General features: G+C 46.7%; 1 protein-coding gene across 1 annotated transcript in view; it reads left to right on the top strand.

The window, feature by feature from the left end:
• AFG2A (AFG2 AAA ATPase homolog A) overlaps positions 1–18,381 on the top strand; it is a 221,719-nt gene extending 203,338 nt beyond the window's left edge. The window contains 1 exon segment of the mRNA XM_054824028.1: positions 16,089–18,381. Within this exon segment, the coding sequence (XP_054680003.1) occupies positions 16,089–17,109 (1,021 nt within the window). The 3' untranslated portion in view covers positions 17,110–18,381.
• Positions 18,382–23,421: the final 5,040 nt, after the last annotated feature.

Genomic DNA, 23,421 nt, shown 5'->3' with positions numbered 1-23,421 from the left:
TTTCACTTTTGACATCAAGCGGCAGTCCGAAAGGCTTCTAGGTGGATTAATCTCATAAGTAATCACTGCTTTGGGATGTTACGTTAAAAAGCAGTCACGCTTCTCTCAGCTGGGTGCTGCCATGCCGTGGGAAGAATCTAGTGTGTCTACGGCCCCGCCAGCCACCTAGACGGTACCTGTCGGTTTGTGTTTGCTCTCTTGCTTACAGATACAACAATTAATTTAATGACTGCTAATGACACAGAACACAGACCATACCATGCAGCTATTTCTTTTCCAGGAGCTCAGTCACTGCCTGTCTTATACGTAGATGGTAGCCACTTATCTCTCCTCTGAGAATAACTCGGAGCAAAGTGGTTTTGAAGCATGGTGTTCAGATACACGGGGGAAGGGTGCTGAAAGTAGAGGAATTATATGTGCTCCTTTTGTGAAATGTGGAAGAACCTCTTACACGTTTCTACCGAAAGACGAGTCCGATTGTATCAATCTGCTCCTTCTGCTGAGCTTTTGTCATCTCTTGTTCCGTCCTTTGCACCTTTCTCTCCTGGCGTTGTTACCCTGCTTCTTTCCCATTCCCTGCCAGAAAGGATTCTTTTCTTCTACACAGCTCAGCAGAGCAGCAAGTAGTGCTGAATAAATATTTGTGATGTGGAAGTGATTTGGAACACGGCATGTTTCATCTAACAGACAGGTTATACAGTAACTTTCGTAAGCTCTTACTGCGGCATCCTTTCCGGTGAAGTCAGTGGGATATCCGTGCGATAGAGCACTGGAGGAGGAGATTGGGATTTGACTTTTCTGCTTTTGTTTGCTTATGACCAGATCCATTCTTCTGATGAAGATAGGAAGTTCTCCTCAGGGGACGTAAATTGTCAAAAAGCATAGGGCAAAAAGTTATGTTGCGTTTGGTTTTGCAAACTGGGGCACGATCCAACTTCCATTGAAAACGACGAGTGTGTATCAAATGTTGTAAGTAGGAAATGCGGGCTCTCTTTCTGGAGCTCTGCATATGCAGCCTTGGCTAGGATGAGGAAGAAAACGGGCAGTGCTGACTGGATTCTGCTGTTTGAATGCTTCGCTTTGGAGCCGCCTCTTCAACCTGCCTTTAAAATACAATTTTCTTGATGTTTTTTTAAAATGTTTACTGAAGCTTGTCTGCCCCTTCTTCATAGCATTGTGATTTCACTTGAAATCAAGTGATCTTTCATGACATGAGAATTTTTTTTCAGTTTTTTTCTTTTAGTTCAAGTCTGAAGTTTGTAACAGAGCCAATGGACCAACTGTCTTCTGTCTAAACTACCTCTAATATCAATGGTTTAGCTAGTTTAGCTCTTCTGCAAGGAGCAAAGTTGAAATAAACGGTGTTTCACATTTACTACATCTCTCACATTTACTTTGTGTCTTTATCGGTACAAACTAGTGTACGTACTGGTATCCAGGTACCTAACGGTACATGGAAAGACGCATGCAATTTAGAAAACGCAAACCTTCAGAAGTTCTCAACACCACTTGACAGGGAACCTACAAATGCACCTGAGATTAAATATGCATTTATTGATATGTCTCTGTTCCTAAGTCTGACTTCCCAGTCCTACTCCAAAGTGAAGGAATAGCTTTCAGGTGGGTTCTTGGGGGTTTCTCTACTCTGTTTTGAGTGTTGCTCCTTTGGTAAGATAGGAGTATCATATTCAGTGGTCAGTAGAACAAATTGTTGTTTTTTCCCCTTAAGTGAACTAAGGTTTTGCATACTTTTTTAGTATACTTGGAAATTTCTCCAACATTTATAAATACCATTTTTTAACCTGATTGGTACCAAAGATTATTGCCAATGTAGTAACAGCTGGTAGGACATCCTAGTCAGATATTGTTATCAGTTCTTTGCAACTAGGTAGTAAGTTGTTCTTAACAAATAAACTCACAGTCATTTAACATCCACTTCCACCTCAAACATTTCTGTGGTTCGTGGCTGTCTGTGGCCTTCTCGGTGTCTCCTCAGTGACGCGTGTACCGCATCTTTCTCTTTTAGTTGTTGCTCACAGATATGCCGTCTTCTGCGTGCCCTCTTGGGTTTGCTTTCCACGTAACAAGTAACCTGTTTGGTTTTCCTGAGATGGTTCTTCCTTTCTCTCTTTTCTTTGGGGCAGGGGAGGAGGAGGATATCTCCTGGCATGATGGAAAGCCTTCATGATGAAAACTAATTTACTCCTTTCAATCAGAAAAAATGTGCACTTTCGACTAGTTTGCAATTAATGTGGGTATGAGCTGAAAATTCAGGTCTCTTAGCTGTTTCATTTTTTAACATTTTTTAATGTTATTTAAAATATCAAATATTAACAATATTTTAGCAAGACATTCATAAGGGTTCTATTTTTCAGTTTGGTTTTTTTTCTAAAGCTTCAACTTTTTGCATCAACCTTTCAGAAGAGTTATCTTTTACATTCAATACTGCCATGAATGGTATATATAAGGTGATACCAGTAGTTTACTCTGATTGAAATGGATAATTGCCACAGAATTGACTTGACATCTGGGTAGCATTTAGTTCTGAGGCGGTACGTTTCGATAACACTGCTGAGAATAAAAGGCAAGATCTGCCCAGGGAGGTTAGACGACAGAACTTCTCCTTTCCTGCCTTAGAAAGAACTCTCTGAGCAACTGATTCTTTCTGTTTCTTCCTAAGAAGTGCTGAGCACTTTTACTTTAAAGCAATTGGCACCCTGGAAAATTAGGTCTACAGGAGCTAATGAGTCTACAGGAGTGTTTTTGTAATTGACTCAAAGCTTTTTTTTTTTTTTTTTCATGTGGCAAGTTTAAAAAAGAACAGCAAATGGTTTTGAGAAGTAATTCTTGACACCACTCCAGCTCCAAAAATGTTGTTTGCATTTACCTCCCATGCTTCACGCTGGTTGTGTGATGAAATATGAGTAGCACTGCTTCCGAGAGCCCTGATGTGCAACCTGTGCCATACCTTCAGCAAAAACTCGGAATACGGTAGCAATATACTGAAAACTGTATCTTACCTGCGTAAGAATGTCACAGGCTTCTGTTTAAATTTTCTGGAGATGGGGCATTTGGAGAAGAATTAGAAAAGTAGTGTTAGTTTGCTGGAAGAACTGAGTGGGGTTTAAGTTCTAAGAGATCGATGTTTTAGTTTTGATAATTACCCTCTGCAGAGCTGAAATCCAGCCTGGTGATGACAGCTATTTCACTTCCTTTAAGAGGTGTGGACATAAATAACAGCTGAGCACTTGATCTCAGTACCCGCAGAAGCTGAAGAAAACCTTTTTGAATACTCTGAGGTCTCTGTCTAGCCTTCCGTGCATAAAAGACTAGAACCCACTAGGGAACTGTTGTTGGGGTTTGGAGTTTTTTTATTTAATAAACAGGACGGGAAATTACTACAAACACTGAATTCAGTCAGGCAATGATGTCCACGCTTGTAAGCCAACGTAAAAAGTGGTGGAAACACACGCAGTGAGAATGCTGGGAAAACCCCACTGCATGACATATTTTTCGACTGGGCGCACTTGGCATTTTTGTCTTTATTCAGATGCTTCTTTTAGGCCAGATTATACCACTGTAAATCTAGGCAAACGGCTGTAAGCAACAGTGCAGTACCTCCCTTGCGAATACCTCAGTATTACAGCAATGGTCCAAGAAACGTCATCTTGCAGTAGCATTACGGCAGTGTGTTGGAAGGTTGGTGTGCTATTTTAGGGAAAAAAAAAATCCGTTTTCTGCATAATTTTCAAAACTATTGAACTTCAGTTTTCTGAACTTGGGAAGCAATAGATGCAAGCTCCCAATTAGGCGCTGAGATAGTTTGAGCAGAGTACGTTTCAGCAGTAGATGTGGCCTTTATACTTTGAAATTCTTTGGCTTCTCAAGAACAGTGTGCTTAATGAATTGCAGAAAGAAACAAGAATCACGGTAGTGGTTTCAAATGAAAGAGTTATTGAGGGAATCTAAAAGAGGGACCAACCCCCCAGTGCGCGCACACAAACATACAATTTTTGGTGTCATAACATACACGTGTTGGTGTGTGTCTGTACATGTTCTTCTGGGTGGCAGCCAGCAGGAGAGGCAGTGCAAGCTTTCCTATGGGCTTGGGTTGAATCAGCGTGGCGCGGTTCCTGCCTCATCCACGGCCTGTCTCCCACCCTGATGGAAATGAGAGTCTCCTGACCTCATCAGTCCCAAAGGAAAACAAAATTAACTCTGATTTCCCTAGGAACAGAATCCGTCCCGTGACACTGAATATTCTTTAACAGACAGTTGTTGTTATAGAGCAAAATTTCAAGATGTGACTAGCAAGCTTTTCTAGAGCACAGCAAACCACATCAAACAGGCAAGGGATATCTTGGCATTTAATACCTGAATTGCCAAATGCAAAACAGAATCTTTTGGAGAAGTAAGACCCAGAAAATGGGAAAAGAAGAAAACAAAAACATACCACCGACAACAGATTAATAGGAAAATTATATTTTATCTTTCTCTTATAGGGATGCAGCAAACTACCAGTGACTTTGTACTCTTGTAGAGTTGTGGTGAGAGAGATCTTTTCCCTGTCTTTTCAACCATGAAAGAGTAAAAGAAAGGTGTGGTGTTGTGGGGTTGGTTGGTTTGGTTTTTCCCATGAGAAGTCAAAATCCCTAAATACTCATGTGTTGAAGTGGATGATGCTGCAGCCAGAAATACATGCGACGGCCGCAGAGACATTCTGTGGCACGTTCATTTTCCTGTAGCCAATTTCTGCTTGTGAAAACCATGAGAACGCCCTAGCTATTTGCGAACTGGGTCTCTAGATACGCGCTTTCATAAGCATCATTCGGTATCGTACGCCTGTATTAAGGTTCAGGGGAAGAAGTTTCTGTGAAAAAAAAAAATCAACCATTTCTCGGTGCAAACTTCTTTTCAAGCTATCTGTGGAAAAACTTCCTCCCTGCTTGTATTCCAGGGAAGCAAAGGCTGTCTGTTAAAATCTCATGAAAATGGCTATCGATTGGTAAAGCAGAACCAAGAAGGTGACCTGGGTGCAAGTTGCTGCTTCTCTACAGAAGCTGTTACAGCTGTGGAGGGAACCTAAACTTAGTTGTTGACACACTGTTCTTAAGAACGACAAAAGAGAGCGCCTTCGTTAGGCTGAGCCCATCATCCTTGCTAAAAGCAGTCTCAGGTTTCCATGTATATTTTCAAATCAAATTAGCCACGCTGCTCCTGAGACCTCCTTCAGCTGACAGTGACGGATTGCACAACCTGATAAACAGTAGGTATTCCTAGAGATGTACTAATACCCGGGTCGCCACAAGCAGTTAGATAATAAAAACATACACAGAGCCATGTATTTAAATTAGCAGAGAGCTTTACCTCTTCCTCTGATAATGCAGTCCACACCTGGGGAGTGGCCACTTTTCAAACAGAAATGGGAAAGCTTTGTTCCTCAGTTGTTTTTGAAGCTAAATGCTATTATTCAGTCATGGTGGATTTCCTCTGGCTAGTTTTTTATCAGCTGTAATTAAAACAGCCACCTCCGTTCACTTGACTCTCAGCACATACTCCCACAGCTAGATCTACATTACTTAATCCCACCAGGAGAACCTTTGTAGCTCCACCTGTTTGTTACCCAACTCAGCTGTAGAAGCAAGCAAGAGAAATGGAAAAACAGGTTGACTGGCCTTAAAAAAAAAAAAAAGAGAACCCACTTAAACTCATATGGTTGCAGAAATTAAATTACTCAGGTTTCCTCCACTCACTGAATCAGTATAGTCATCACCTTAATGTTGCCGTTTTCTTATTTCAATTGCATGCTAAAAATGCAGTGGAATACAACTGGGGAGACTGGGATTTGATGCCATAATCCAGGAATCCGGCACCTTTCAAAAAAATATAATTCGTGTTGGAATGAGCTGTCTTGAAGGAGAGAAGCGAGAACCACTCCGCTGAGCATGCTCTCGTTTTGCACCCTCCGAAACGGGCTTTGGTGTCCAAGGGCTCGAACGCGCGCCGTCCTTCTGGGGACCTGGCGTTTGCTCAGCCATTTCATCTCGTGCGTGGATGAAATTTTCATCTGGTAAAATCTAAATAGGAAAAGTCGGGCGTTCAGTCAGATACCAGGCCTTCAAATGAGAGGTGGGTCGAAGGAGACACCCAAACAATTACTCTCTTAATTGACTAATACTTCTATAACGTGGCTTTGCAGTGATGAGTCTTTTTGCAGTCTCTGACAGCAAACAAACAGAGCAGAGTCAGGGCTGAGACATTTTGAGATGTGCGCAATCCAAAATTACAAGAAAGAAAGAAGAGCTTTTAACACTTAGACCTCTTCTTAGATTCATAGACCCTTGTTTCCATCTCCTTAGTGATGTTAAAACTACAAGATAGATATATATATATTTGTGATAATGTAGTTCAACACAGGAATACTCTCCGATCGGTGAACACTGAAATGGAACAGCACTTATTCTAATTCCTGTGCAAGGAATCCTGTCGCAATGGATAGTAAAAGTCAGTTTGCTTAGTACTAAGACAGGAAACAATGAGCTGCGGATCATGTAATTTACAATAGATGTGAATAAATTATTATCTGCATTAAGCAATAATGACAGTTTCCCTTTTTCAGGAAATATTTGTATACAGGCAGATGAAGCAATATTAGCTAGTTTGCTAAGAGAGTTACAAACGAATACAAAATAATGAAGATATCATCAGTGCCTTCCTAGAGTTTCTTATATAAGCGCAGACAATTAGTACAGCAGCTGAACACGAAGTCTACAGAGACCGTTCTCGGAGGAAGAAATAAACTTGATCAGAAAACAAGTAACTGTGGATATCTGAAGGGGAAATGAGAATGTACCAGTCGCCTATATGGCAAGTGAGTAGTGAAAAATGAAGAGACATGCTGTGGTCCACGCTTAGGGGAGAGAAGTTTTGCCTCTTAAGCACCTTTACCGATGTGTTGTCTTTCCTACAGCTTTTCTGCAATGCTATTTGTCTTCAATTACATTTTTGACAGCAAAAGTTCCTTTGCTATTCTTCACAGCAAAAGCACTAAACCCTACCATTTGGGAAAGCCAAAAAAATCATATAGATGCTACCTAAGTTGCAGCCAGCCCCGTGTTTCTCGCTAATCCCCGTTTCCCAAAGTGCCCTTTCAGCGATTCAGAAATAGCCAGCGAGTATCACCGGCCGCTCCGCGCTCGGGAGGCATACCCGAGGAGAACGCTGGCTTCTCTGATCCGCTGCAAGAGATGGGGAAGGGGAGAAGCATGTTCAGAAACTCTCAGCTGATTGTACAAACCCTTGAGTTTTCTTTCTTGTTTAATTTGTGCTAAATTTGGGCATGGACCAAAACCCTAGATCTGCAGCGTTTCCCCTGTACTTTGATTCAACGTTCAAATGTTCACGAAGCAGGTTCACGTCGAGGTTCGTCCCTTTGTTCTCAGAGCGTTGCCTGGCTGCTGCCTTTTACTATCTCTTCTGCCTCTAAGAAAAACTGATGTTATCTTCTAAAGAGAAAACTCGAGATTGTATTTGCAACGGAGAATTTCCTGTGTGCCTATCCCCGGCCTCTGCAGCGACAGCGAGGAGTAGCTTTACACAGCTGCACGTCTTCGGAGAGCTTTAAGACTACTCCTTGCTCAGAGGCTGAAGAAATCCCCAGCTACCGGTGCCTTTGATCTCAGATAAAGGTCAACCTGTCTAGCAGAAAGCGTGATCGGAAATGCTACCTCACATCATCCTTCACTTTCCCTTCCTTACCCTGAAATGATTCACGGTCCCTGTCAGGGTGTGCCTTCACCACAGCACCCATGGGGTTTACCTCAGCTTTACTTCATCTCGTGCACCAACCAGCTTGAGCCAGGACCGCCAAGATTTTCAATGAGCTGATAAGAAGCCGTCCACAACGTGTGTTGTCACAGCAAGGTTTAATAGCTATCGTAGGATTTTGTTGGTTGGTTTGGGTTTTTTAAAAAAATACATAGGCCTACTAGTATAAGCGTTAAAAATTCAGTTATACTGGTCTTATCCCAACAAGCGTGTGCTGTCTCGTTGTAATGAGAGTTTCCGAGGCTCTCTGAGCACGCTGTGGGTCCTGAGGCTCCGAACGCTAACACCCGCAAAGTTCCGCCGAGCGCAACGTCACAGCTGCTGCCGCACAAAGCTTTGGGGAGCTGCAGATCCCAGTTGTCTCTCCCAACACCCACCTCTGCCAGGTTATCGCTGCGTGGCTGGTGGGGGAAATACGTGACTTACACATTCTACAGGTAAGTCTGGCGCAACAATTTTGTTTATAATTTTGTTATAAATGCTAATGTGTGCTTTTTGGTTTTTTTTTTTTAAATTGCTTTTGAATTCCGGTATAACTCTAGAAATGTTGTTACAGCTGCGAAGATTGTTTATTAACTGATAAATAACTTGCGTAAAGGTAAACACTTTCTCTGCTGAGTTTCCTCAAAGCCATATTGGCTCAAGATAGTTATCACCGCAGAAGATGAGTGACAGGAACAGTGAATATCCAATGCTTCAAGTGCAGAGGTGTTTGTCACCTCATCTGTCCGAAATGGCACTGTGCTGATAGATAGCGTAGCTCTTGCTTTTCACAGACTAAGCCACCTCGTGCTGCGTAGGAGGAGGAGCAAAGAACCAGCGTCTGGGACTGAGTACATGTCCTCCTCCTCGACTGGGATCTGTGCCCTCGCAGGGGCTAGGAGATGCCGCTTAGCAGGAAATACAGTGGTATTCCCAGGTGGGATGCAACACGGGAGCAGCGTTACTCGTTACCGATAGTGCAAGGATCACGGTTTATCCAATTCATCTTCACAAAGGTGTAGTTTGCTACCCGTAAAGGTCAGTGAAGTGACCTAGAGATGAAGGTTGCTTCTGAGTGTGGATTAGGAAGAAACCCAAACAAAACTCAATGGTGGACTCTGCTTTTATTCCGTACGACATGTCTTTTAGCATGCCGAAGCTTGCACAAGGGAGAAGTAGCGTATGACTGCAGAAGGTGGAGATTATCTCTAGTACGTGATCCTCAAAGTGAGAGTGGAAATGGGGATTAAATCACGACTATCAGCCATCATTCAGTCTCTTGAACCTAATTCTGGGAGTTTTTTCAGAAGGATTAACTTTGGGCATAGAGGGCTGGTCTCTCTTGACTTCTTTTGTCGTCAGTGGGAGAGCCAGGCACTTTTAGATGACAGTTTGGAGATGGAAAAAAAATTGGTTGCATTGGATTCTGTGTGTCAATCCTCAAATGAAGGTTGTGCCAGGATGTAGTCATAAGGTGTGTCAATCCTCTTCCAAGTTGCCAATTTATTCTCCAGAATTTTAGCTCTCCTTTTTCTAACAAAAGCTTCTCGCTGCTACATTTCCAAGAAAATCTCATGAGATGACTTGCGTGACATGGAGGCATGTTTGCTTGAGTCTGTGGAGAGGTTTCTGATATAGCTGTAGGGTTTTCCCTTGTTTCAGTGAAGTGTTAATTCGCGTGCCAAGTGATAGTAAACTGCTGCCAGTATTTTTGGTTATTTTACTGACCCATTTAAGCCTGGTATTGTATTTTTAAAATCAAGCTGTTACGCTTGGCATAGATTTTTAAGGTAGTACCCGCTTTAGAGATGTGAAAGAAAAGGTGTCAAGCGATGTTTTTCCAGCAGTAGCCTAGGAAAAATACATAGCGACTTCTGTGAGAAGACAGTCGGTTGCTCAGTGCGAGCATTCTCGGCCGCAGAGCAGAGCCCCGCTAACCCGAGAGGCTCGCTTACCCACCGCTTACCTACAGCTCGCCTACTGCCCGCGTCGCCACGCGTAGGACACCTACATAAATGCTGTGTCTTTTGGTTCGTCTTTATTCGAAACAGAGTTGTTTTGTGAAAGAAATCTAAAATATAGCAGGAGAGACATTTGCACCACTAAGCGCTACTCTGCAGGAGTAATTTTTGTTAGTTTTCTTAGTTCATTTTTGTTCTTTGGTAGAAATTTTTGTTAATTTGAACTGTGATAGGTTCCAAAGTTTTCAGATGGGTTTCACTGAAAACGGTCTTGTACTTTGTGCTCGTAGTGTGTCTGAGAGTGCTTTTGGTGAGCAATCACATTTTGTCATTCTCCTAGCAATATTAATGATGAATTGGGGTATTTTTATGACCATGCCAAAGATTTTTCTGCTGTTGTTTGTCACTTGAGCCTCTGTAATTGGAAGACAGTATTTATAGTTTGTCTATATCAGCAGTATGTTAATTACAAACTTAGAAGTATCAGTGATAGTATATAACTTTTAATGCATAAAGATTTTATTTCATAGAGAAATATGTGGTTGAAGTAAAGGTTTTGTATAATGATGGAAATAAATAAATAAATAAATAGAGTTGTTTGGGTATTTTCTTTCCAAGCCTAGTGAAGTTTAATGGAAAATAATTGCAGTACCTCCATGAGTGTGACCTGGACGGACAGAAGAATACCTTTGCACTGGTATGTTCTCGTTTGTGGGGATTATTTGCTTTTGCATTCATGTTCCTTCTAAGCAGCTCCACGTATTCTTAATGCATATTTTCTCTCCTTTGGGGCAAAAGGTGGAAGAATATGATTTTTGTGAGAGAGATTGTAAAAAGCCAGTTAGAATGTGTCAGGTAAACTTCGGGCTACAGCGATGTTTGGCCAAGCACTAGAAGTCTCAACTGTTCCAACACATCGCGTGTTGTTATGAAATAATTCTCAGACTTCTGATTTCTTTTTACATCATTTTTCCATGTTCTTTTAGTTGTCTTTTAAAACACTTTAGTCACTCAAAAAGAAAAAAAAATACATCAAAGATACTATTTGGCCATAAAAATAATGGCTTTGAAGGCATCGCTGTGATCTCTCCGGCACCCTGGCAGAAATGCAGTGATGAACTTGGATGGGACCTGGCAGAGCCGGGCTGGAAAGGCGACGGAGAACGACAGCCGGGGAGACTGTCCAGTCCCTCGCTGCGTCCGTACAGCTGTAAAACGGCAGGAAGAGCCGTTGCCTATCTGATGGAAGGATTACAAGGGTAAATGCTTTGTGAAGTCCTCCGCTTTCAGCTGTAGTAGGCTGGAAGAAGCAGAAGCATGTTACGAATACAGACGGATAGCTGTTCCACCTGGGCTAGACCCTGCCTGAGAGACGCTGGTGCTGAAACACGTCCGAAAATCCCTCTGTGGCGTTATCGGAGGAGCACTGCAGACCTTAGACCCTGCGGCACAGTCTTCCGTCAGCTGGCACCTGGAGATAAACGCCTTCTCGCCGCCTCACCTGCAGCTCCCACCCGGCGCAGGCGGGCCCTGCTGTCACGGACGCGGGGTGCGGGCACCTCCGCGCTGAGACCCGCGGGGGCCGCTCCCCCGGCCGGCCCGCCGGGCCCCTCCGGCTACCCGCTCTTCCGCGCTCCCCCTGCCGGCCGGGCCCCGGGCCGGGCCGAGCCGCCGGCACAAACCGCCGCGGGGCCGGGAGCCGCCACACGAGCGGTGGCAGCGGCGGTGAGGGACGGGTTCGCTCGCGCACGCACGCACGCACGCTCTCACACACGCGCACCGGGAGCCCGTTCCCGGGGAGCCGCCACGGCGAGAGCGGCCGGCGGGCCGTGACCTGTGCGGGAGCGGCTCCCGGGAGGGCGGGGAAGTCCACTCCGGGATTTCGGGGGCGCCGCGGAGTGACACATTGACATCACGGGGGCGCGGCCGGGCTGGCGGGCGGGGGCTGCGCGCTGAAAGGCGGCGGTGCGCGGCCGGAGTCACTGCGGAACGGCGGCGGGACAGCGCGGAGCGGGACGGCGCGGCTGCCTACACTGCCCGGGCTGGACTCCGCGCCGGGGCCGCCAATGTGCCTCGGGAAGCAGGCGTTCACCTTGGCCTTAGGTAAGCCCGGGCGGTGCTCGCCGCTTCCCCCCACACACCCTCCCCCCCCCCCCCCGCCGGATCAGGTGCCGGGGGTGCGGGCGGGTTCCCGGAGCCGCCGGGGAGGGCGAGGGGCTTAGGGGTCTGGCCGCGGTGCGAGGCGGAGCGCTGCTCCGCCGTGTGTGAGGTGCGGGCGAGAGGCGAGCTGCCCTCGGTGCTCCCCGCTCCTCCGCACGCCGGGCGTTTGGAGCGAACTGCGGGCAGCGGCTGCCTGGCTGGGGCGCGGGCGGGAGAGCCGGGTCTCTCGGCTTCCCGAGGGAACAGCGTTAAGCCGGTCACGATCTGCTGGTAATTATAAAACTTCCAGTTCGGTAATTGTCTGTCTCGCCTAACGCGGGGATCTCGCTTGCGTGCCGGAGCCTTGTTTGATCCTCGAAATACCGAGGGGGGCTCCGGAGGCTTTCGTGCAAGACTTCTCGCGTCCAGGGCTGCCTTGTATTGCCGTTTTCTCCCTGACGTGCTGACCGTGCTCCGAGCCTGTCAATCAGCCTCCAACAGCAACAGCAAGCACATGGCAATTTGCAGAGAGCTCGCAGAGCCATTACGCTCTGCCCCTAGCTTCGTTTGCAACTTGCAGAGGTGTGCCTTGAAAGCAAGTGCCTCTTCGTGATTTCTTACAACGACTACAACAAAAATCTCTTGCGCTAGGGGTTGTGGTTGCGCTTTGCCAGAAGGGACTTGCGGCAAGGACCATGCGGTGAAACCGAGCGCCGGACCCGGGAACGCTGCCGTGCACTCACCTCCACACACACGCACACACACACACACGCACACAGCGTGGAGGGATCGCCCGGGACTGCTCCAGCCAGAGAAGGGAAATAACCCGAGCAGGAGCCTCGCATTCCCCGCGTCTTCTTGGAGACCTTCTTCACCAAGTGCCCGGCGCTGCCCGGTCCCGCTCCCCGGTGCCTGCGGCTGGCTTACGCCAGATCCAGACAGACCGTTTGCAGAAAGGGTTTGATTTGTTTCCCGTCACCTCCGGAGCCAGAGACCCGCGGCCAAAGGAGAGCGCTTCTTTTCCCCCGGCGGCCCGCGGGCACGGAGGGGTCTGGCTCCGCGGAGGAGCGAGTTAGGGGAAGGCGGCCCGCTGAATGCTGGCCCCCGAGAGAGGAGGGCTGCGGCAGGCAGCGGAGCTGGATTTTCCTCCGCTCGCCGAGTAGGACGTGGAGATCCGCGAGGGCTTTGCAGGGACGAGGAGCGCAGCCCGCCTGCCATCCCCCACGCCGCGGGGCTGGGAGGGCGAGGAGCTGGGGCTGCAGCCCCGCCGGCACCCTGCCCTGCGGACCTGCCGCCGCACCGCCCTCCGCCGAGTGGATTTGCCATTGCTAGTGACTCCTTGGAAATAAGTAAGTTGGAGACTCGTCGTGCTTTTTACGCCGGAGCCGAGCCGGGAGCGGGGGTGGTGCAGCCCGCTGGCTTGCACGGCTGCGCCTGGAGCGGCGAGCAGGTGCCGCTGGGCGCACACGCACGGCGCCTGCCTGGCCGAGCCGCGGGCACCGCCGGCCCCTCGCCGAACCCCCCCGCTGGGACTGGGCACCGGCGAGAGGGCCCCGCACTCGCCCATGGCGGGGAGCGGGTGTCGGGCGGGAGCGGCGCGGCCTGACAGACCCGGCGGCGGCCGCTGCCCGGTGGGCCCTCGGCGGTTGTGTGGGGGGCCGGCCCCTACGGGCGGGGAGGGGGCGCCTCTCGTTGAGGACGGCGGTCGGCTGAAAACGGGCGTAACGTTAAAAAAAAAAAAAAAAAACCAAACAAACCCACCAAAAACCAAACAAGCGGCTCCTTGCAGGCGGCTCCTCCGCCGGGGGGGGGGGGGAGGTGCGAGCCGCAGCCCCCCGAGCCGCAGCGGCGGGGAATCCCCGGCGCTGTAGTGGCCGGCCGGCCGGGCGCTGCCGCTTTAAATGCCGGGAAGTCCGCCCTCCTGAGGCAGCGCCGACCTCGGTCTCTGCCCTCCCCCTGCATAAGGGAGAGGGAAAAAAAAAAAAAGCGAAAAAAAAAAAAAGCCCTTGTTTTCATTCATAACTTTTTTTTTCTCTTTTTTTTCCCCTCCTCTTCCTTCCTCTCCGTCAGCGGCGTGCTCCGCGCCTCGCCCCGCTCGGGGCGCAGAGGGCGCCGCGCCGCCGCCCGCCCGGGGCTGCCCGGGGAGGGGAGCGGGGAGCGGGGAGCGGGGGGGGCTGGCGGCGTTTCCGAGCGGGTGTGGGGAAAGGGGGGGGGGGATCGCTGAGGTGTGGGGAGGGAGCGCTGAGCCGCGGCGGAGGCACCGCAGGCTGTGCCGGCCGCCGAAACGTGAGGTCTGTCGCCGTCTTTGCTGTATGTCGTTTTATTTTATGGGCTGGGGGGAGGAAAACCAGTTTAAAAGTTATTTTGCACGGGGGCGGAGGTGGTTTGTTCGACTGTGCCGCTGTCTCCCTGGTCTGCAGCTGGTCTCGTCAGTCTGCGTGCCGTGTTGATGTTGCACTTTCCCCCCAAAGATGGCACTGGATGTCTTTCGCATTTTCTTGGGATATTATTTTTCATCCCCCGGGGAGCCCAGCTCCTGGTTGGTACAGCTGTAAATCTTTCCCTTTTCACATTCATTCACCCTTGGTCTGTTGTGGATTTGTATTCAGTGCTTGGGAAGAAGGCAGCTTGTTATGTGGGGCGATTTAGAAGTGAACGTGTTTGGGTTGTTGGGGGATTTTTTTGTTTGTTTTGTTTTATTTTCCCACTTAATCTGGCGACCCTAAAGCTCTCACAGGTGACGTTAAATGTAAAATGAAATCTTTGACTGCCAGATCAGCCCAAAGACTTCGTGTCCTGGCAGAAGCTGTCACCGTTTATTAGCGGTCAGAGTGATACAGGTGATAACTACCTGTTAGAAGAAACCTCTCCTGCTCTTGCTCTTGCCTGTCCCTGTGCTTCCACGCCACTCTGCCTTTTTCCTTCTCGAGTGGGGAACAGCTCCGTGCCGGCCGTGCTCTGGGCAGGCGAGGCGGACTCGTCTCATGATTATCAGATGAGATTTGGAAATGCTTTAATGGCACTTACCTTTCTCCTCTTCCAGGTAAACATGTATGACACCTCTGGGGGAGAGAAAAGGGACTTTTCCCTCAGCTGTCAGTAAAGGAAAGCAGTTTATTTTCTTGGTTCTTTGTGAAAATGTGGCATTTAGATACTCGTCTGAATCTTTATGTAGGTACAGAACTGTCACTGCAGTTTTCTCAATTGGCATTCAATCTTCATGTCCATAGCTAGGCAGAATGAAAAGGAATGAAAATGCCTCACGTTTATTTAAAAGATAGACTAGGAGATGTTCTGTTTATTTGAGAAGCTTTTAATCTGTTTGTCTTGTGAAAACGGATTTGTTCTTTGATTGTGTTTTGAGGTCATTTGGGTTGGGGTTTTTTTTTGTCATTGGCTCTTAAGGTTCTTATGAATCCTTAGGTACTTTTTATCTTTCCTTTTTCTTTAACACCCTGGCCTGTGGTCAGAAAATACTTGAAAATGGGTTGTTTGCACCCTTGCTTTAATTTTATAAGGAGCATATTAGATCTGTATGCTGAGTTACTTCATTACAGAAAATGCCTGGCTACTTGACAGTACTTAGTTTGAGACTCTGCAATGCACATACGTCACTTTATAGAGGAGACTTCCCAAATGGACTAGGAACCAAATCTGTTGAGCTTTCTGATGCTGCACATTCGGACGGAAGAGTGAGAATTGTGCGTGTTCTCTATCCTGCCGTACAGAATGTGAACCCGGTAGTGTTCTCGCCTGGTTCCAAGTTAGTTTTGGGGGCATTGGGAATCACTGTTGCTAGTTAGCCAGGTGCTGAGCTCGGTAACAAGTGAGAAGCACTTTCCATGGCTTGCCAAGCAAGCATACAGGTTAATACTGGATTTTTTTTTTCTTCACTTTTTTTAAATGGCATGGGGTCTCCTTTGCATTCCTCATCTATGATGCCATACCCAGACTCTCCCCGTTACTGGACTTTGGCCAGATCCTCGGCGTTGTCGTAATCCCCCGCTGAAAGAGATCGGTGTGAAGTGGCTAGGGCAATTTGTGGTGTGCCATATCACTTCTGTTTTCAAAAAGCATCCCATTCTTTGTTCCCCTTTCGCCCTTGATCTTGCATCTGCGTGTATATATGTACACGTACAGTGTTTATTTACGCCTTCTGCCTTCTTGTTGTTACTTTAGGATTTCAGATGCATGCCAGGTTCCCGCTGAATGCCAGAAGTAGAGATCACTACAGATGGAGCCCCAAGGTCAACATGGCAGCGGTGGTTCGCTAGTGGTGATTCAGCAGCCCTCCCTGGACAGCCGGCAGCGGTTGGACTATGAAAGAGAGAGCCAGCCAACGACTATCCTGTCGCTGGACCAGATCAAGGCGATCAGGGGCAGCAACGAATACACCGAAGGTCCATCTGTGGTGAAGAAATCCGGGCCGCGGACAGCGCCGAGGCAAGAGAAGCATGAAAGGACTCACGAAATCATACCAATTAATGTGAATAATAATTACGAACACAGGCCCAGCCACGTGGGGCACGTGGCGCATCAGCATAACGCGAGGGCTCCCGTCTTGAGCAGATCGACCAGCACGGGGAGCGCGGCGAGCTCTGGGAGCAACAGCAGTGCTTCCTCGGAGCAGGGGCTGCTGGGGCGGTCGCCTCCATCCAGGCCGGGCTCGGGCCACAACAGGGCCGATCGGACAATCCGGACGCAGCCCAAGCAGTCGTCTCTGACGGTAGATGATCTGAAGAGTCCTTTGAAAGAGGACTTGGCGCAGCACAAGTTTATCTGCGAACAGTGTGGGAAGTGCAAGTGCGGCGAGTGCACGGCCCCGAGGGCCCTCCCTTCTTGCTTGGCCTGCAACCGGCAGTGCTTGTGCTCTGCGGAGAGCATGGTGGAGTACGGCACCTGCATGTGCCTCGTCAAAGGGATCTTCTACCACTGTTCTAACGACGATGAAGGGGACTCTTACGCGGATAATCCCTGCTCTTGTTCCCAGTCACACTGCTGTTCTAGGTACCTGTGCATGGGAGCCATGTCCTTGTTTCTGCCTTGCTTGCTCTGCTACCCTCCCGCAAAAGGATGCCTAAAGCTCTGCCGAGGCTGTTACGACCGCGTCAATCGTCCGGGTTGCCGATGCAAGAACTCCAACACGGTCTATTGTAAACTGGAGAGCTGCCCCTCCCGGGGTCAGGGCAAGCCCTCATGATTTTTGGGGGGAGGTTTACTTCCTCCAACTTCAGTTTTTCAGGTTGTAGCTGATTTTTTTTTTTTTTTTCCTCCTTTTCTTTTCTTTTCCCTCCCCCATTTTGAGGGGGGCTGTTCTTCTGCTTTCCTTTCTGTGTCTCCCCAACTTCAAATACACAAGTTCTTCCCTTAGCATCTTTACTCTCCCCTTCCTGTTGACTCGGCTGAGTGTGAAGCGTTTTACGTAGTCGTTGCTGCTCTTTGGTAAGTGTGGACCTGGTATCTGCACCTGCTGCTCACGTTGGCAGGGTCTTTTTTTGAGTTTGTAACTGAACCACTCCTGAAAGAGACAGTGAGGGTTCACTGGGCTCTTGAAGCTTCTTGCTCTGTGAATATCTTCCCAAAGATGTTTTTCGTTCTCAGCAATTTATTTTATTTTTTTTTTTCCTTAACCTCCCCTGGGTACCAAGGAAGAATAACTTTCTTGAGTGAGTTGGATTGTGAAAAAACTTTTTGTATGTGTTTTTTGTGGAGAGGGATGTATAATAAAGGCTTTACCAAATGAAAGGCCTGACTCTTCTATAAGCAGCCTGCTTTTTTTTTTTTTTTTTTGCCTTCCCCCCCCCCCCCCCCCCTTTTTGTCTTAACTTTTGGAACATTCTCAATCCTGAGAATTACCCTGCCTCCTTTTTTTACATTTTCAATGTAACTTCAGTTTTTGCTACACTATGTAGATCTTCACATTGGAGACATTATGGCTGCAACATACTCATTTGTTTCTTTTGCTGTCAAATCTTTGAAGGATATTGCTAACTCCACCCTCCTCCTCCTGTTTTTATAGTCTATCAGTATCAGTTGATATTAAAGTTGGTGGTGTTCATATATCCAAACAGCCTTCAGGTGTCACTGAGTCACCTAGACGTTCTTGAATCCTTACAAGTTTCTTGTGATCCTTTGGTTTAGTGAATTTAGCTCTGCTCTGTACTTTATAATTTTATTCTGTCCCTGTTTTATTGCCTTAGCCACAAATTGTGGTCCTTTTTTGTATATTTTATGTATAAAACACAAAGTTGAATGCCAACTATTTTTAAGACAAAAGTCTGTTAAAACTTTTTTTATTGTAAAGAATATTTATTATGTGAATCTCTATTATTTTATGATATTTATTGCAAAAGACTTTGAAAATGTACTCATGTCTGAATATAACAAAATATCAATACTTAACGAAATAAGGATGACACGAAGAAAGTACATATGTTAACTATAATGCAGAAAATATATTAATTAATGAAAATGGCTCTTGAGTTCTTTTGTTGTAACGACAGGTTGTGAGCTACAACGTACATATTGCTGGGTTGTTGGGGTTTCTCCTCCTTGCGGTCTATCAGGTAGCAAATAACTTCCTATTGATACTTCAAAACCACTAGTCTGTGCTCTAGTTTAGTTTACCTAATTGGAAGTTTGCTAACTATGTATCGAGTAAGTTTTTGCTATGGGATATTTAATACAATTGAATGTATACGTTGTGCTTAGCAGTGCCAAGAAGTGTAGGCCCTATTTATTTACCAAAGCATTTGGAAATACAGTTGTGGAGGAGGAGACTGTAACTTCAAGGGGTTTTTGTTTCCTAAAGAGTACCAGATTAACGTGTAAACCTATTTCAGTTTTTCCATATAGAACTTGTTGGTTGGTTAAATTGTACGTCAACTGCGGTAATGAATCTACCAAGCTCAAATCTAAATAAAAGGCAAGAGGCAGGATAAAAATAACGGCTGTGTTGCTGTAGTTTGCTAGCTTTGAAATTTGGGAGGATGCGCGTGTTTGTGCCTATGCCTATGGCTTGTTTAGTTCTTTTCCCATATGTTTTCCCAATGTCAACGGAATCTATCTTCTGTCTTTAAATTAAAGGCTCTTAAGGGTGACCTAAGTGTCACGGCTACTTGTGGCCATTTAACACATATTCAACAGAAAAGCTTTTCATTAGGAGTGAATGGGGAAGCCTCATGCTTCTGTTCATGTGGGTCAAGGCTAATGTCACAACTCTTCTGAAGCAGAAAGTTTATTAAAGGGATGTAATTTCACATGGTATTCAGAGTCAGTGATTCTAGAGAAACTCCACTTTAGGAACAGAGCACTAACTTGACAGATGTGTCATATCTTGCGTTTTGAAGTCCTGCTGCCTTGAATTGCCATATTCAAGCTGTTCTGACTCCTAGCATATTGCTGATTTGAATAAAGCCCGTCTTTTGTAGTTAACTCCGTCAGAGCTGATCCAGTGTCATATAACGAGCTGACCGAGAAGTTGCATTCTTTATTAAATGGCACGGGTGACTTCTGTGAGGTATCCGGTGAAACCGTCATCTGGCTGCATCGAGGAAACGGCTTGCAGCGCAGCGTGCAGTTGGTAATACTGCTCTCCCAGCCTCGGCGTGACAGAAGCGGCAGGCTGGGAGGCTTGCGAAGTCTGCTTTCGAAGATTTGCTCTTCGTGAGGTGAAGCAAAGCCAAGAGAAGAATGTTTCTGAGGAGCGGGCGACTTGCTTTGCGCTACTTTCCTATCACCGGTACTTTGCTAACAGTGACAGCTGCAAACAGCCCTTGGAGACAATGAAATCCTTGTCAAACAGTCACCGTTGGTCAGATAGGACCATTTTTAAGAGTCTGTACTGACACTCAAAAATACCGAGCCAACTGCCTTTTCATAACTGGATGCAGTCCAGCTCTGTGCTGAGTAAGTTTGCTTGAAGGGTGTTAGTTATTCCTCTTCAAGAAAAATGTTGTACTGCTTATCTGTCTCTTCCCTCCCCCCCCGCCCCAGCCAGGTGACTTACATGGGGGTTTGGTTTGGTTCCTAGCAGAAGAGAAGAAAGCCCAATAGACCCACATGTACTCTTGTCTTCTAATGATTATTTTCCATCATGAGCTATGTCACAGCACTGTTGCAGATTTCTTTAAAATAGTAATCGCCCCAAACCTATGCTCTAGTTAATCACACTAACTAATGCTCGCTTTACTAACTAAACCATGGGACTAACTTCAGGTTGCGGTTCCTTAGGAGGAAAATTTGACTTCGACCTACACAGCAATGAGAAGATAAACAGTTCCTTGTATGTCTTAACTGGTGTTACAAGTGCCAGATGTTGCCTAGAGAAGGCAGCGTTAAGGCAATGAGAATAATAGGGTTTTTTTCCTTGGGTTAGATGCTGTATCATTTGTAATTAATACATATCTCTATATTGAGTTCACTTTCAGGTCCTCTGGAACATAGGGTTGTTCCTTTATGTTACGGAAATGACTGTGACTTCTTTCGGGCAGCTTTTGTGGTGTAGAACCACGCAGGATTGCATGAGAGCAAACAAATGTCTTTCTAGTGGGGAAAAAATTGAGTGAGCTGACAGATGTGTGAAGTAAACCTCCACAGCGTGAAGAAACCAAAGTTATTTTAAATATACCCTAAGTGGGCAGTCATTATAATCTGTTCTGCTTTTCTACAATACAGCGACTGGAACGACCATCTAGAGATACTGTATTTTGTTGTAAGGGGATTTGCTAAAGGCTACTGAGATCTGGTGACTGGGGGGTGGGGGGGACTAAAGCGCAGATTTCAGTTCTTCAACCCAAAATTCGTCAGCGGGCTGGGGCTGTTCAGGTTACTTTCTATGTGCCTGTAGAGTGCCACACTGTCAGCGGTCCGTTGCAATGTAGATCATAAAAAATATTTCTTAACCTTTTTCAGATAGCTTTGAGATCTTATTTTGAAAACTAAAGAGAACTCTGTACGAAACGATCGTGTCATTAGGCGGTAAGTTCAGCTGACCTACTAACCTAGTTGTATAGGTTGGTGATGGATTTGCACAAGCCTGCCATCTGGTTATACACAGCACCGTCCTGAAACGTGTCACGTAAGGGCTGGGATCAAGGAGTAAGGGAAGTCCCTCCAGCGAGCCGGAATTCAAGTCTTGGTTTGCTTAGTGCCTTGAAACTCGTGGTAAGAGATGAGTTTTGGAACCGGATGGTAAATAAGTTTCCACGTTCCCTGCTGGAGGAGTTCATTGCTAGGGTGAGAACTGGAGAGAGTTGGGGTGTTTCTCTGAAGACGGGTTCATTACGCTAACGCTAGCGTGGATGATAGCGTTATCTGAGGGGGGATAATGCTGAACAAATGAAACGTACTTGCTCCTGTTTATGGTTCCGTATCATAGAGACAGGTGGGAGAGGATTAGCTCCTCTGTCTGTGATAAAGCAAATCTGTTAAGAGGGATTAAAAGGGCTAGATGAAGTGTTTTAATGGACTTATACGAAGTAATAGATTTTTGTCCTGAAGGAATGTTCAGGACTCACTGATACTTCTGTATTTCTTGTTCTGCTAAAATTGCCTCCAAATTCTAAGGAATCCTGATTAATTGTTGGCTTTCTTCCAGCTGGAGCATTTGTGTCAGTCATGGTGGTGCTTCAAAAAACCTGGAATAAAATTTTGTTCTGCTATCACCTAGCTGGATTTACCAGCCCTACACAGGTCTTGTTCTGATTAGCCGCCATCAGCGGGCAAGTTGCTTTTAGGGCAGCTCTTAAATCATTTGTACTTCCTCGCTGTGGTTGTTTCTCACCTTTGTTTCACTGATGGGTGTAGCCAAGGCATGGCTTCTACCCTTGGCATTAGGTACGTAGCCACATGGGGCCTGTGTTAACAAGCTTTATGCTCTCTGGAAGGATCTGTTCAAAACACTTCTAAGCTACCCAGAAAGTTTTCTTCACGTTCTGCTTCCACGTTAGAGCATGGGCTTGGGCTGTCACCGGTATATGGGACTGGTGCCCCACCGTTTTGTGGTGGGATAAGGACGGTCTGTGAGTTGGGCAGCAAGCGCAGCCCGCAGATCAGCTTTCTGGCGCTGTCTCAGCATTTATAAATCCCAGCATAGAGTTATTCAGGCTCTTTGTGCACCCTTGCGCTGCGAATACTCGCTTGCCGCGAGCGCAGAGCTCTTGCAGCGCGTGTCCCCACCACCAACCACGCTGCAGAAGGCCGGGCCCCCGCCACACGTTTGCAGGAGGCGCAGAGCCCTGCAAGCGTTGCGATGATCGTTACGCTTGCCACCTGCGTCTTCCGCGCCTGTGTACGCGTGTGTGCGCTTTGAAATGAGCTTCGCTTTTCACGTACGCAGGTAGCAGTGTGCAGGTACTGATTTGCTCTCACTTCAACTCGATTGGGCACACCTCGCTATGTCTATATATAAATATATATATGTATATATATGTTCTGTTAGATACTGTGTTTCTTGGCTGGAGTGTTAAATCCAAGCTCAGGTGTCTGTTGAAAGCTAAAAGAGGAATATGGACATACTGGCCACCATATCAGAAGCCATCACAGGTGGAACGAAGCGTAATTCCTGGTGTTTACTGCCCAATTTATGTTTGTGTTGAAGAGGTGCAGTGCTGCTGGGTTTCCCAGCATCGGGCTTGCAGCTGCCACTTCTCCTGGCGAAGGTGTCTTGAGATGAGATATGTCCTCATTTACTTATTAATAAACAGAAATACAGGACAGATTTCCTACAGACCACACAGGGTCCTATTTCTTAGGTTTAAGTATATAGGGGTGAAACCCTAGCCTTACTGAGTAACTTTTGATTTTTAGCTTCAAAAAAGGTTCAGAAGTTCACCTGGATCTTTCAGTATTCCTGAGATACGCATGTGACAATATTGTAAAAGGAAGAGAAACAGCGTACTTCCACGGAAATGACGTTGTGCGTATTACAAAAATAGCTATCTTCAGCTTGAAAATGTGATTTTTTTTTTTGAAGAAAAGAAACATCCATTTGTTTTAGTCCTCGGAGAAAGGTGCGCCTGATAGCCATGCCTCTCTTGCATTGTAAGCACGCCTGGTTTTGTAAACCTTTGTATACACGTACAGTGCTACGGATCCGAAAACAAATATCCCACAGAACACATTGTGCAAAGGCACAAACGTTTGACAGAGGCTCTACCCCAAAGGGCTGAACCCCATTGTGTTTGTGCAATACGGAGCACAATGGGACTCGCACCCTGCCTGACCCTTCAGGGTCGCTACGGTAGTATGACTGGCTTTATACCGCAGAATATTTCATCTGAATGAAGTTGATGGATTTACACCAGCGATGAAGTTGGCCGGGCGACAGCGTACTTACACTGGGGCCTAACGCCGCTGCAAGCTGTTCTGTGCGGGCTCGATACCGGTGGTAGGGGTTTTTTTCCTTGTTTTTGTTTTTATTAATTTGGTTGGTTGATACAGCACGCTGTCTTACGAATGTCTAGCATTCGTAAGTGTTAGGGTGTTCTTAGTTTATATGATAAAATAACGG

The sequence above is a fragment of the Grus americana genome, chromosome 4, assembly GCF_028858705.1.
Source record: "Grus americana isolate bGruAme1 chromosome 4, bGruAme1.mat, whole genome shotgun sequence".
NCBI classification, from domain to species: Eukaryota; Metazoa; Chordata; class Aves; order Gruiformes; family Gruidae; genus Grus; species Grus americana.
The sequence above is the reverse complement of the archived record's forward strand: the minus strand, read 5'-3'. Positions and strand labels throughout refer to the sequence as shown.